The 12,740-nt window shown below is 37.6% G+C and overlaps 1 protein-coding gene across 1 annotated transcript; it reads right to left on the bottom strand.

Moving 5' to 3' along the window:
- Window positions 1-64: 64 nt before the first annotated feature.
- On the bottom strand, window positions 65-8,067 carry pes (pescadillo). The gene is made up of 15 exons (XM_041999820.1): window positions 7,902-8,067; window positions 7,614-7,693; window positions 7,285-7,438; window positions 5,840-5,949; window positions 5,469-5,640; window positions 5,264-5,353; window positions 4,502-4,618; window positions 4,338-4,415; window positions 3,589-3,675; window positions 2,091-2,221; window positions 1,821-1,946; window positions 1,313-1,497; window positions 966-1,111; window positions 707-874; window positions 65-469 (listed from the first exon to the last, which is right to left on the bottom strand). The coding sequence occupies exons 1-15, from the start codon at window positions 7,923-7,925 to the stop codon at window positions 395-397; spliced, it is 1,743 nt and encodes a 580-aa protein (XP_041855754.1). The 5' UTR covers window positions 7,926-8,067; the 3' UTR covers window positions 65-394.
- Window positions 8,068-12,740: the final 4,673 nt, after the last annotated feature.

Raw genomic sequence — 12,740 nt, 5'->3', positions numbered from 1 at the left:
GCAAAGAGATGACTGTCTTGTCAGAATCATAATAATTGAAAAATCAAGCACATATGAAGATCACTGAGGATGCAAGTGAGACGGTTTTACTTTAAAATACAACTCATTTAAAGTAGACAGTAAAATGAAGTGGAAGACGTCTCAGACAATATAGAATACAAGAAATAATATGAACAAGTTGAAGGCAATCGCTTTTACATCAATAATTATACAATTAGCAGATGCAAGCATTCTGCATTTCTGTATGAAATTTTGCAGGTCAATACACTATAATTATGGTGCATTTACCTCAAACTCACAAAACTTACAGGCTTCATGACGTCAACCTATAACGTACTCTATCTCATTAGGTTGTATACATAAAGTCAGTGTGAGGGGGTCATCGTGAGAAGAGTTATTTTCTGGCCATTTTCTTCTTTGCTTTTTCAGCATCATCGTAGGCTTTCCTCTTGGCAGCAAGTTTGTTAGCCTGTTAAAAAAAGATTGGATACTGTTCAATAAATGTTCTGTTCCCATCACACCAGCATGTTTGAGGTTAGTGAACTCAGGAGGTCATTGCTGGGCATGTGTGTTCTCCACACAGCACCTACACAATAGTAACATTCTTAGATAACATTGTTGGATAATCAAGCAGCCAAACATTAACAAATGTTACATAGCTGAACTATCTTACTGAGAATTCAATGGAAAACATAACAAAAAGCACCTCTCTGGTTTTTCTTTTCTTTCCGAACATGATTTTGTCGTAGAGGTACTTTTCTTTCTTCTTCATCATCATGATGGCAAGACGTTTCTCCTCCGCCTTCTCCTCCTGCTCCAAGCGTGCTTGATTTTCTGCCTTCACTTTTCCAGGTGTTACTTTGACTTGCAAAGACTAACAGGAAGACGGATCATAGAATTTCTAAAAATTGCACAAACAAGATACTACAAATGTCAAGAGAAAATATAATAAATTAATTTCCTACCTTGCCCTGGGATCTTTGTTCTTCCATCTTCTTAAGGGTCTCCTCTTCTGCTTCTTCCTCCTCGTCTTCCTCATCATCATTCTCCTCCTCATCTTCCTCCTCCTCCTCCTCCTCCTCTTCATCTTCATTTTCCTCCTGGTCTTGAGCTATAATAGAGGGGAGGTGGGGGAAAGAAAAACAAACCTCTGTTCATGATTTGAAATGAAGAAGAAAAAACTAATTTGGACATAAAAAATATTCTTGAAAACTATACGTTTTTTAAAATGTAACAAAAATCTAACATAACATAAAGAAAGTCATTTTTTTTCTCTAAAGGAGCACATATAAGAAAAATGTATAATCCACACCAGGTTTTTCTCCTTTCTGTAAGGCCATTATCTTCAGTCTATCTGGAGGCACATAATCTCCATCCTTCTCCTCAACAAATGGAGACAGGTGAGGGGGCAGAGTCACTCCGAGGAAATAGTCCTCCACTGGCAGCAGCATTTTGGCATTGACACAATCATACACCCACTGGGGCTGGATATAGTACCTGAAACAAGAAGCAATGAATATGAAAGTAAGCTATTATGGCAGTCAGTAATATATGAAAGAGTCAGAACATAAACTTGCATTTCGGTGGGATTTGTGTGTTTGAGGTCAGAAAATAAAGGCAAGTCTGTCAAACATGATGAGGGACAGCGCTGCTCTGAGGGAGCAGACAGTCAACTGAGAAAGGAAGTATTATAAAGGGTATGTTAATGCATGAGGCCCATAATAAGCAGACTTCCTGTGCTCAGGATTTAGATGTCTGTACAAGATTTGTGTTATTGAAGTTTAAAAATAAACAAAATTGTTCTGAAAAGGTTTTTCTACCTGTTGATGTACTGTTTGTCAACATTGGGTCTGTCAACAATTTGATGAGTGATAGTTTCATCTGTTACATCGTATGTGCTCCCAATGCAAACAGACTTGTCCCAGGACACCATCCCACCAAAACACCTGATAGGATGCAGAAAATAAGATTAAAATCCAAAAAAGCTAAATGAAGACAGAAAATGAAGACAGATATGCATCAGTTGGAGTTTAATATGGATGTATATTTCTAATTGTCTAGTGGTATTGTTTTCTACAGGCCTTGCTCACCGGATGACAAAGGCCAGCGACTCTCTGGGCACTTCTCTGTTGAGGAAAAACTTGAGCCCCTCAAACACTTTCTTCTGGGCTTCCAGCTGTTTGTGTTCCGTTTCCCTGGCTTCCATCTTCTCCATGTCCTCCTAGAGAAAATCAAAGAGACACATTCAGTCTTCAGTGTGATACGACTGACACAAACTTGGGAAAAAAAAAATAATCATATCAAAATATGAAAAAAAAAAAAAAAACAATTGTGTGATTGACTTGAAATTTAAAGTGCATGAGATTAATGCAGTAAAGCATGGAGCAGAAAGGTTTCATGTCTGTCTTTCTGCTGATGCAAAAAAAATCAACAAGGCTGTACAGATGTATGAAGATCTATACAACACGTGGCATGTAAAGACACGGACACAGAAAAAGTAGGGGGTGGAGTTACACTTTAATTTAAAAGGCTCTTTAAACACAGGAACGCCTGCTGAAACAAGCCATTTAAAGTCTTTTTCTGTTGCATGCAATAGTGGGTTTATCGTGAGGGCTTAGTGGGCTAAAACTTTCTAGTTCAGTATTCCTCTACCTACCAAAGAACAGGTGAAAGTACTTTTTTTTTTTACAAGTAGGTAAAAAACATGGAGAAAAGACATTATACTCTATACTACAAACTTTTTGATAACTCAGATAATCTACCTAATGAGTTTTGACTGTACTGGCATCAGCCCACGGAGAGGGATAGAGAATAAGTTTACGGCTGACTTGATGACAGCTGGCAGATGTGTATTTCTGTGAAGAAAATGTGAGCACTACTACTCCAACCACTGCATCCTCAGTGAATACACCAGGGTTTTGTTTTCCCACTGATGCTGAGTCGAGCAGAAACTGATTAAAACTTGCACCTACTGCGGTATAATTTTATGTAAGAAAGAATCCACATTAACATTTTTCCATTGGACTCAATGGTCACATATTAATGGATATTAACAGGAATTTTGACAAGTAGAAAGCAGATATATTCATTTATGTCCCAACCTGACACAGAATTCGTAAAGCCAGTTTCTAGAAACTATTTATACTATTATAATATTTTTCCCTTCAATACTCATGCCTTCATTCTACAGTGCACTCTGTTTTATAACATGTTGGAAGGTAGAGTATGCACACTTTCTTAGAGCCAAAACTAGTCTGAAATTACTGCATAGCAGGTAGAGCAAGGATTCATGGTTCCTAGAAAGGTTTATCATGTTACTGGGAAAGTCCCTTTTTTGGAACTGTGCCCATGGATGATAACATCAAACCAGACCATTACAATAAGCTTCACAGGAGAGAAACAGTTTGTCCGTAGCAACCAAACAAAGCTGTAAATCCCAAGTTTGATACCACCAAAGGTTTGACAAACAAAACTTACATTTCACCTTTGCCTTTAGAGACCAATTAGTTAATCAGTTGTTGTTGTGAATGTATATTTTTAGCACAACTATAGCAGATGCAGCAAATTATATGGTCCAAGTGTTCTTACGCCTTCAGCAGGAAACTGGTCAAGCTGAGCTTCCTCCTCTTCTGTAGATACCACACGTGCAAGACTGGCACTCAGAGCTGCTAGTTTCTGCATGGACAAAAACAACAGGAAAAGAACCAATGTGTTTACTGTTATATTAACATCACTGTCATGAATAACTGTATTAAGATGGAGATTTAAGAAGATACTGACAACACAAATTGCTAAAGTTAAGCAAATTTTCATTGTTAAAAGTAAAAAAAAAAAAAAGGTGTGTGATATCCAACAAAGGCCTCAAAGTATAGATATACAGTTTTGCATCAGAAGTCAAGGACAGCCTAGTCTTCCTTAGAAAAACCTGAAGTACCACCTCACAGTTGGGTGTCTCTGGCAACCAATTAACTTCGTAAAACCTCTGAGCAATTGAAAGCAGCAGGGTACTACACAAACATCCATGAGCAAAACACAAGTACAACACTGTAATCCTCATCCGTCAGGTAAATCAATAAACACAAACTTTTAGGGGTGGGCCGATTCACTTTTTAATTGTTCACTGCGATGCAACATGTGCAGATTCAACTGCGATTTGTAAAAGTTCAAAATAGATTATTTTTCATGATAATTAAATGACAGGAACACAGCTACAAAGTGTGGCAGGAACAAAAAAGTCGCGCATGCCACCTGAACATTTTAGGGGGACGGACTCTTGTTATCTGTGTGATAACAGAGTCTAACAGAGCCTTTAACTGTTTATAGTAAAAGTGACTTACCTCTGAGTAGCTCTCTGAATTCATGGCATAGTCCTCCTCGTTATCTTCCTTCAGCTCTGATTCTGCTTTACTGTCAAGCTGCAAGTGAAGAAATATTTGCACAAAACAGGTATGTTAAGTGACCAAACATTCATATTTTATATCTGAAATATTTTCCAAAGTACCTTTGGTGGGTAGACCAAGTTGAGAGAATGGTAGAGTCTGAAGTTGACAAACCCCAGAAGAGTTGTGTACAACTCTGTGAAAGTTGCCATTACTCTGTAGTCCACATCTGTTGGATGCTGACAGGAGAGGAAAAAAAAACTTTAGCTTTACGACGTTTCAACTGTGTGAGTTCTTCAGTTCATATGAAATTATATCTATATTTCTCTAAATTGGAGATGCACAATGACTTTGGCAAATATCAGCTGATGAAAGTTTTAAAATAAAGTATTATTCTTTATCTCTAGTTTGCAGTATACTTTGGAAATTTTACATGAAGTAGATATGGCATCCTTTACATATAATATATACTTGTTACACCTTGTGGAATAGTACATTTTAAAGCGTATTTTATTAGTGTTATCTGCATGTAGTCATCATAACAACAGAATATAGAACATGTTAAATTAAGTGAATGTTTTCTGCCATTAGGTGGACAAAAATGCCATTATTAGTACGGCTCATCAGCAAAAATGAGATGAAAAATGTCTGCAAGAAAGAAATGTGGCTCATCCATGATAAATATAATATATACAAACCACTTGGAAGCAGCCAATGAGCTAATTGTAGTTTTTTCTTTGCGTGTGTTTGTATATGTGTGTGTGCATGAGGGCAATGCTGTTAGCTGATTCAGGCCCCAAAGCTGTGGCAACCTTTATTGTAATCCCACAGTAATAAACTGATTGCTCATCCCCACTGACTGCATTTCACCAATCTGCACTTACATCATGGGAGAACTGATATGGGACCAGCCATGTAATGAGCTGTCCCATCACTTCAGCTTGATAATATATTCCCTTGATGGAGATGAAAACCTATCAGGAAAACACAGTGTTTAGTGTATTTTCAAAACACAGGTCATGTCAGACAAACATCAAGTCCTACAGTTACTGTGTGACCAGTTCCTTTTTCAGTTATTTTGCACTTCACCTTTCGTAGAGCACGAGCTGTAATCACAAAGTTCATCCACTCCACAGTGAGGCGTCTGCACAGTTTGATTGTCTGCACGTGGCATTTTCCTGTTCTGGCAAACGTGGAGAAGAGGAAGCCCATACACAGGGCATCATCGATATCACGGAGGGCATCAATGAAGGAAGGGTACCTGCCACATAAAGGAACACCAGTAAGGAAGGGCAATTTGTCATAATATGATCTTTCCAATCTCATACCCTAATGAGAAACTAACTGCTGACATGCCCTTGTTTTGACAATGTCCCACCATCCCATTTGACTTCACACAGAAAAATCTATCAAGCTCAAGTCTGCCCTCATATGCTGATTGTGGAGAATAACAGTCTCACCTCTCTTTGATGATGTGATCTAGTTTATATGTTGGCTTGTTCTCTCTCAGTCTTTCCACTGCAGACCACTCGGTTTTTCCATAAGCCTTCTTTAGCTTACGGACAAATATCTGTTGATATAAACAAAAACTCTTTAGCAATTAGATTTTGTTGATACTTAATCCAACTATTTAAGAAGACCTCATGACAGCAGTGTTTCTCAGTCCAGGTCCTCAGGACCCACTGCCCTGCATGTTTTAGATGTGATCCTACTCCAACACACCTGATTGAGATTAATGAACTTCCTAATCAAGTTCTTTGCACGCCTGTTAACGAGCCATTCATTTCACTCAGGTGTGTTAAAGTAGAGTTACCTCGAAAACATGCAGGGCAGTGGGCCCTGAGGATCAGGACTGAGAAACACTGGTTTACAATGTTGCCAACTTAGTGACTTTTTCGCTATATTTAGTGAGTTTTCAGATTCCTCTAAGACTTTTTTGTTTACGAAAAAGCAACAAATCTAGCAAATTTGATATTATTGGAGACAAATGTGAAAGCACATATTTGCTCTTCTCCATGAGCAGCAGGGGCTGCCATAGGCCTCTCCCCCTCCGAAAAGCAGATAGTTTCAGATAGTTTTCAAGTCTTACATTTATCATTGGGTATCCAGAAACAAAGTTATCACTAATGCCATATTAAAAATCCGAATTTGGCATTATCTCGGTTTTGGACGATTTTGGACGCTTAGGTGTCTTGTCACAGCGATGAAACAAATCCACAAAAAAACACTTTATCTTCCTTAAGATTTTGACCCATCTGATATGTCACTGAGTGGTTAATGAGTGGTTCATTAACCACCCAGTTGTCGCATTTGACAGGACTTCAGAAAAACATTAGCACAGAGCCTCATTTCACTTCTGCATGACTCCAGAAAGCTTAGCCTTCACACAAACTGAGGTGCTGCACTGACTGTGGCAGAAGGGCTGAACAATGCTACACACCACTGCATGACCACCTGCATGGCTGCAGGTGAGGGCTATAGCGCCATAGCAAGGAGTTTCACCAGGGGGCACGATGGCGATATAGACTGAAGCGGCGAGGACCTTCATCGGCACTTAGCGGCTTTAATTATTTTTGTATTTATTGCACTACACCGAGCAAACACTATGAAGACTGTATTTGTGCACAAGTTAATATATCTTTGAAATAATGTATTTATTTTACAATGTTAATTCATTTTCTTATATTTATTTATGCATTTTTATTTCATTGTTTGGCTTGGTTTGTTATTTTTTATAGTGTTCTTTTCTTCGCCCCCCACACCCCAGTATAGAAAATAGTACTCTGGTGAGTTTAAAATTTTAGTATTGTTACAACCCTAACAAGCAAACAGACAGACAGATATTCTTCTTATGAATGAGGCATGTATAACATACATAATACACAGTTGTTGCCATTTAAAGTACCTTGTACTCCCTGAACTTGCCAACAATTGGTTCATGCAACAGAAAGCGAATGTCTTTGAGCAGGTAAAAGGTCCTTGGGGCAGTGGAGCCCTTGTTGACCTTCTTCTTGTGTTTTGGCTCATGGGGATAGATGCCTTTGAGGATGCATAACCGTCTGAAAACAAACAAAAAAAAAAAAGAAAGAAAGAATTACAGAAAGAAAGGAGGGGATTCCTTGCGAGAACGTTTTATTTATTTATTATGTTTAAACAATTACAACGGCCTATCATGTAATTTGGCATTGTATGAAAGGGAGCCCCTTTAAAACCCTTTAGCAATTGTAATGGTACCTGAAGTCTGCGAGGCTCAGCTGTAACTTCTTACGAGCTCTGTTTCTGGTGATGTAGTTGGTTGCGGCACCCCTCTCAAACTGAAAGGCAAAGGCATAAGATCATGTTAAAAACTTACACAAACCGTCCACTCTGTTATCGCATTTACAAAATACTGCAAATACAGACCTGTACCAAACGGTTTGACAGTCAGAAAAATCAACTCCAGCTAGTTCTGTTAGCTATCTAGCTTCATAGCTGTTGTCTTAATTTGCTTTAATCGGACTTTTGGCGGACATCAACGCTTACCTTTTTCTTCTGAATACCTCCCATTGATGAACGATGAGAGACGCTTTAAATAAGTAAAGGGAAATGTAATTATCTAAATAAATTCTTAAAAAGTAAGCAGCTTACAAGTACACAACATTCAACAGCATATTCCACTGAGCCGCATGTGTTGTTGGCCATGCGCAGAATAGTAACCAGGACCCAGGGGCTGGCCATTTGTCTGCCTGTGTACAATCTCGTTTTTGGACGTATTTCTGATATTAAAATACATCAGTGTATGTATGTCAAGTTTTAGAATATTTCATTTGTTTTTAAAACTCCACACATGCTAGGCATTGTCATAGACTGTATAACGGGTTTAACTCGAGGGCAGCCGATTTAATAATAACATAATAGCATTTATTATTATTATTATTATTATTATTATTATTATTATTATTATTATTATTGTTATTATTAATAATAATAATAATAGGTGTAAGTTTTTTTTGTTCGTTCATTACTATTCTCTAGGTTGGGTGACATTACTATGTAATGTAACCATTTACTGAATCTACATCCCTTGGTTATTCTATTCACGAGGCTGAAGTTAGCTTCCGATTCGCCAAAGGCGTAAAGGGCAATTCCACTTAATTTTTTAGACTTAACCCGTTTTAAACATGGTCCTATTAAAAAACTACAATACTTAACCTATCCAAATCTGGACTCAAATCTTCTAATCAGGATGTAGATTGATAAAAACACAGTTTGTGATTTGTGAAACCTTTATTCTATTTGTGAAAATGCAAAATAGCCTCATTTTATCTCATTTTTTGCATCTGGACCACATTAGACCTGGTCCTGTCGGAAAACTACAGCACTTAGACTCTTCAAACCTGGACTCAAATGTTCTACACAGCCCATTGATTCATAAAAACTCGGTCTCTGATTTGTGAAACCTTTATTCTATTTGTGAAAATGCAAATTACCCCCATTTTATCACATTTTTTCCATCTGGACCACATTAGACCTGGTCCTGTTGGAAAACTACAGTACTTAGACTCTTCAAACCTGGACTCAAATGTCCTTCAGAGTCCATAGATTCATAAAAACCAAGTCTCTGATTTGTGAAACCTTTATTCTATTTGTGAAAATGCAAATGAGCCTCGTTTTGTCACATTTTTGGCACCTGGACCACATTAGACCAGGTCCTGTTGGAAAACTACAGCACTTAGACTCTTCAAACCTGGACTCAAATGTTCTTCACAGCCCATAGATTCATAAAAAAGAAGTCTCTGATTTGTGAAACCTTTATTCTATTTGTGAAAATGCAAATGAGCCTCGTTTTGTTACATTTTTGGCATCTGGACCACATTAGACCAGGTCCTGTTGGAAAACTACAGCACTTAGACTCTTCAAACCTGGACTCAAATGTTCTTCACAGCCCATAGATTCATAAAAAAGAAGTCTCTGATTTGTGAAACCTTTATTCTATTTGTGAAAATGCAAATTACCCCCATTTTATCACATTTTTTCCATCTGGACCACATTAGACCTGGTCCTGTTTGAAAACTACAGCATGTAGACTCTTCAAACCTGGACTCAAATATCCTTCAGAGTCCATAGATTCATAAAAACCAAGTCTCTGATTTGTGAAACCTTTATTCTATTTGTGAAAATGCAAATTAGCCTCGTTTTGTCACATTTTTGGCATCTGGACCACATTAGACCAGGTCCTGTTGGAAAACTACAGCACTTAGACTCTTCAAACCTGGACTCAAATGTCCTTCAGAGTCCATAGATTCATAAAAACCAAGTCTCTGATTTGTGAAACCTTTATTCTATTTGTGAAAATGCAAATTAGCCTCGTTTTGTCACATTTTTGGCATCTGGACCACATTAGACCAGGTCCTGTTGGAAAACTACAGCACTTAGACTCTTCAAACCTGGACTCAAATGTTCTTCAGAGTCCATAGATTCATAAAAACCAAGTCTCTGATTTGTGAAACCTTTATTCTATTTGTGAAAATGCAAATTACCCCCATTTTATCACATTTTTTCCATCTGGACCACATTAGACCTGGTCCTGTTGGAAAACTACAGCACTTAGACTCTTCAAACCTGGACTCAAATGTCCTTCAGAGTCCTTAGATTCATAAAAACCAAGTCTCTGATTTGTGAAACCTTTATTCTAAGTTTGGCATCAAAACCTCAGTGCAGTGCTATATGAAAGTGGTAAAAAAAAAAAACTTTTTTGTCGGTAAACTTCGCATGTTAATGTACCTTTTGACAAACACACACACGCACACACACACGCAGACACACATACACGCACACACCTATACACACACACACACATATATATACTGTACATATCGTTAAAATCTATTCTTCATTGTTGCTATAGTTAACTACACTAAAGACTAAGCCCATAAATAATTTGGCTAAAAAGATTATAAGCCTATTTAGAGTCTACGGAGCCCGTCTAGTGTCAGTGGTGAAAAAAATAAAGACCGGTAGGATTCCGTGCACGCGGATTATGAAACCGTGCTCACAGTTTAACAACCCGTTAGCACAGATTATGAAACCGTGCTCTCTGTTTTGCAAACGGTGCGCGAGAATTGTGCGCATGGACATCTGCGGAGAGCTTGGACTTCAGTTGAATGATGAGCTCGGACGCATGACCCGCTGCTGTCAGGTAAGTCAAGTGGATTCTTCCAAGTAATTTCTTTATAAACTTGAAGCAGTGTCATATTTCAATCAGCGCACTACAAAATGACTATTTAGGCTATGTTACACTGAGATAAGAATCAGTGCGCTTGTAGTGCACACAAATAGAATAAAGGTTTCACAAATCAGAGACTTCTTTTTTATGAATCTAAGGACTCTGAAGGACATTTGAGTCCAGGTTTGAAGAGTCTAAGTGCTGTAGTTTTCCAACAGGACCTGGTCTAATGTGGTCCAGATGCCAAAAATGTGACAAAACGAGGCTAATTTGCATTTTCACAAATAGAATAAAGGTTTCACAAATCAGAGACTTGGTTTTTATGAATCTATGGACTCTGAAGGACATTTGAGTCCAGGTTTGAAGAATCTAAGTGCTGTAGTTTTCCAACAGGACCTGGTCTAATGTGGTCCAGATGCCAAAAATGTGACAAAACGAGGCTAATTTGCATTTTCACAAATAGAATAAAGGTTTCACAAATCAGAGACTTGGTTTTTATGAATCTATGGACTCTGAAGGACATTTGAGTCCAGGTTTGAAGAGTCTAAGTGCTGTAGTTTTCCAACAGGACCTGGTCTAATGTGGTCCAGATGCCAAAAATGTGACAAAACGAGGCTAATTTGCATTTTCACAAATAGAATAAAGGTTTCACAAATCAGAGACTTGGTTTTTATGACTCTATGGACTCTGAAGGATATTTGAGTCCAGGTTTGAAGAGTCTACGTGCTGTAGTTTTCAAACAGGACCAGGTCTAATGTGGTCCAGATGGAAAAAATGTGATAAAATGGGGGTAATTTGCATTTTCACAAATAGAATAAAGGTTTCACAAATCAGAGACCGAGTTTTTATGAATCAATGGGCTGTGTAGAACATTTGAGTCCAGGTTTGAAGAGTCTAAGTACTGTAGTTTTCCAACAGGACCAGGTCTAATGTGGTCCAGGTGCCAAAAATGTGAATAAACTAGGCTCATTTGCATTTTCACAAATAGAATAGAGGTTTCACAAATCAGAGACTTCTTTTTTATGAATCTATGGGCTGTGAAGAACATTTGAGTCCAGGTTTGAAGAGTCTAAGTGCTGTAGTTTTCCAACAGGACCTGGTCTAATGTGGTCCAGATGCCAAAAATGTAACAAAACGAGGCTCATTTGCATTTTCACAAATAGAATAAAGGTTTCACAAATCAGAGACTTCTTTTTTATGAATCTATGGGCTGTGAAGAACATTTGAGTCCAGGTTTGAAGAGTCTAAGTGCTGTAGTTTTCCAACAGGACCTGGTCTAATGTGGTCCAGGTGCCAAAAATGTGACAAAACGAGGCTCATTTGCATTTTCACAAATAGAATAAAGGTTTCACAAATCAGAGACTTGGTTTTTATGAATCTATGGACTCTGAAGGACATTTGAGTCCAGGTTTGAAGAGTCTAAGTACTGTAGTTTTCCAACAGGACCAGGTCTAATGTGGTCCAGATGGAAAAAATGTGATAAAATGGGGGTAATTTGCATTTTCACAAATAGAATAAAGGTTTCACAAATCAGAGACCGAGTTTTTATGAATCAATGGGCTGTGTAGAACATTTGAGTCCAGGTTTGAAGAGTCTAAGTGCTGTAGTTTTCCGACAGGACCAGGTCTAATGTGGTCCAGATGCAAAAAATGAGATAAAATGAGGCTATTTTGCATTTTCACAAATAGAATAAAGGTTTCACAAATCACAAACTGTGTTTTTATCAATCTACATCCTGATTAGAAGATTTGAGTCCAGATTTGGATAGGTTAAGTATTGTAGTTTTTTAATAGGACCATGTTTAAAACGGGTTAAGTCTAAAAAATTAAGTGGAATTGCCCTTTACGCCTTTGGCGAATCGGAAGCTACAAATCGGAAGCTAACTTCAGCATTTACAGTCAATTAAATTACCCCCCTCCATAAAAAATAAATAAATAAATAAAACATAGAGGGAAAGAAAAAAAACTGCTATAAACGTAAACAGGTGTAAAATATGTTTGTCCTTATATTTTTGTTGCCACATTTTTATCAAAATGTAATCATATAGTCATTGTCAGTAATATATTCACCTAACTGCACATTTTTGTAAATAAAATCTAAGGGAATTACAATCAGATATGTTTATAATCTAATTACATAACCAATTAAAGCAAATA

The sequence above is a fragment of the Melanotaenia boesemani genome, chromosome 11 (genome assembly GCF_017639745.1).
Source record: "Melanotaenia boesemani isolate fMelBoe1 chromosome 11, fMelBoe1.pri, whole genome shotgun sequence".
NCBI lineage: Eukaryota > Metazoa > Chordata > Actinopteri > Atheriniformes > Melanotaeniidae > Melanotaenia > Melanotaenia boesemani.
This window is presented reverse-complemented; position numbering and strand designations above follow the sequence as displayed.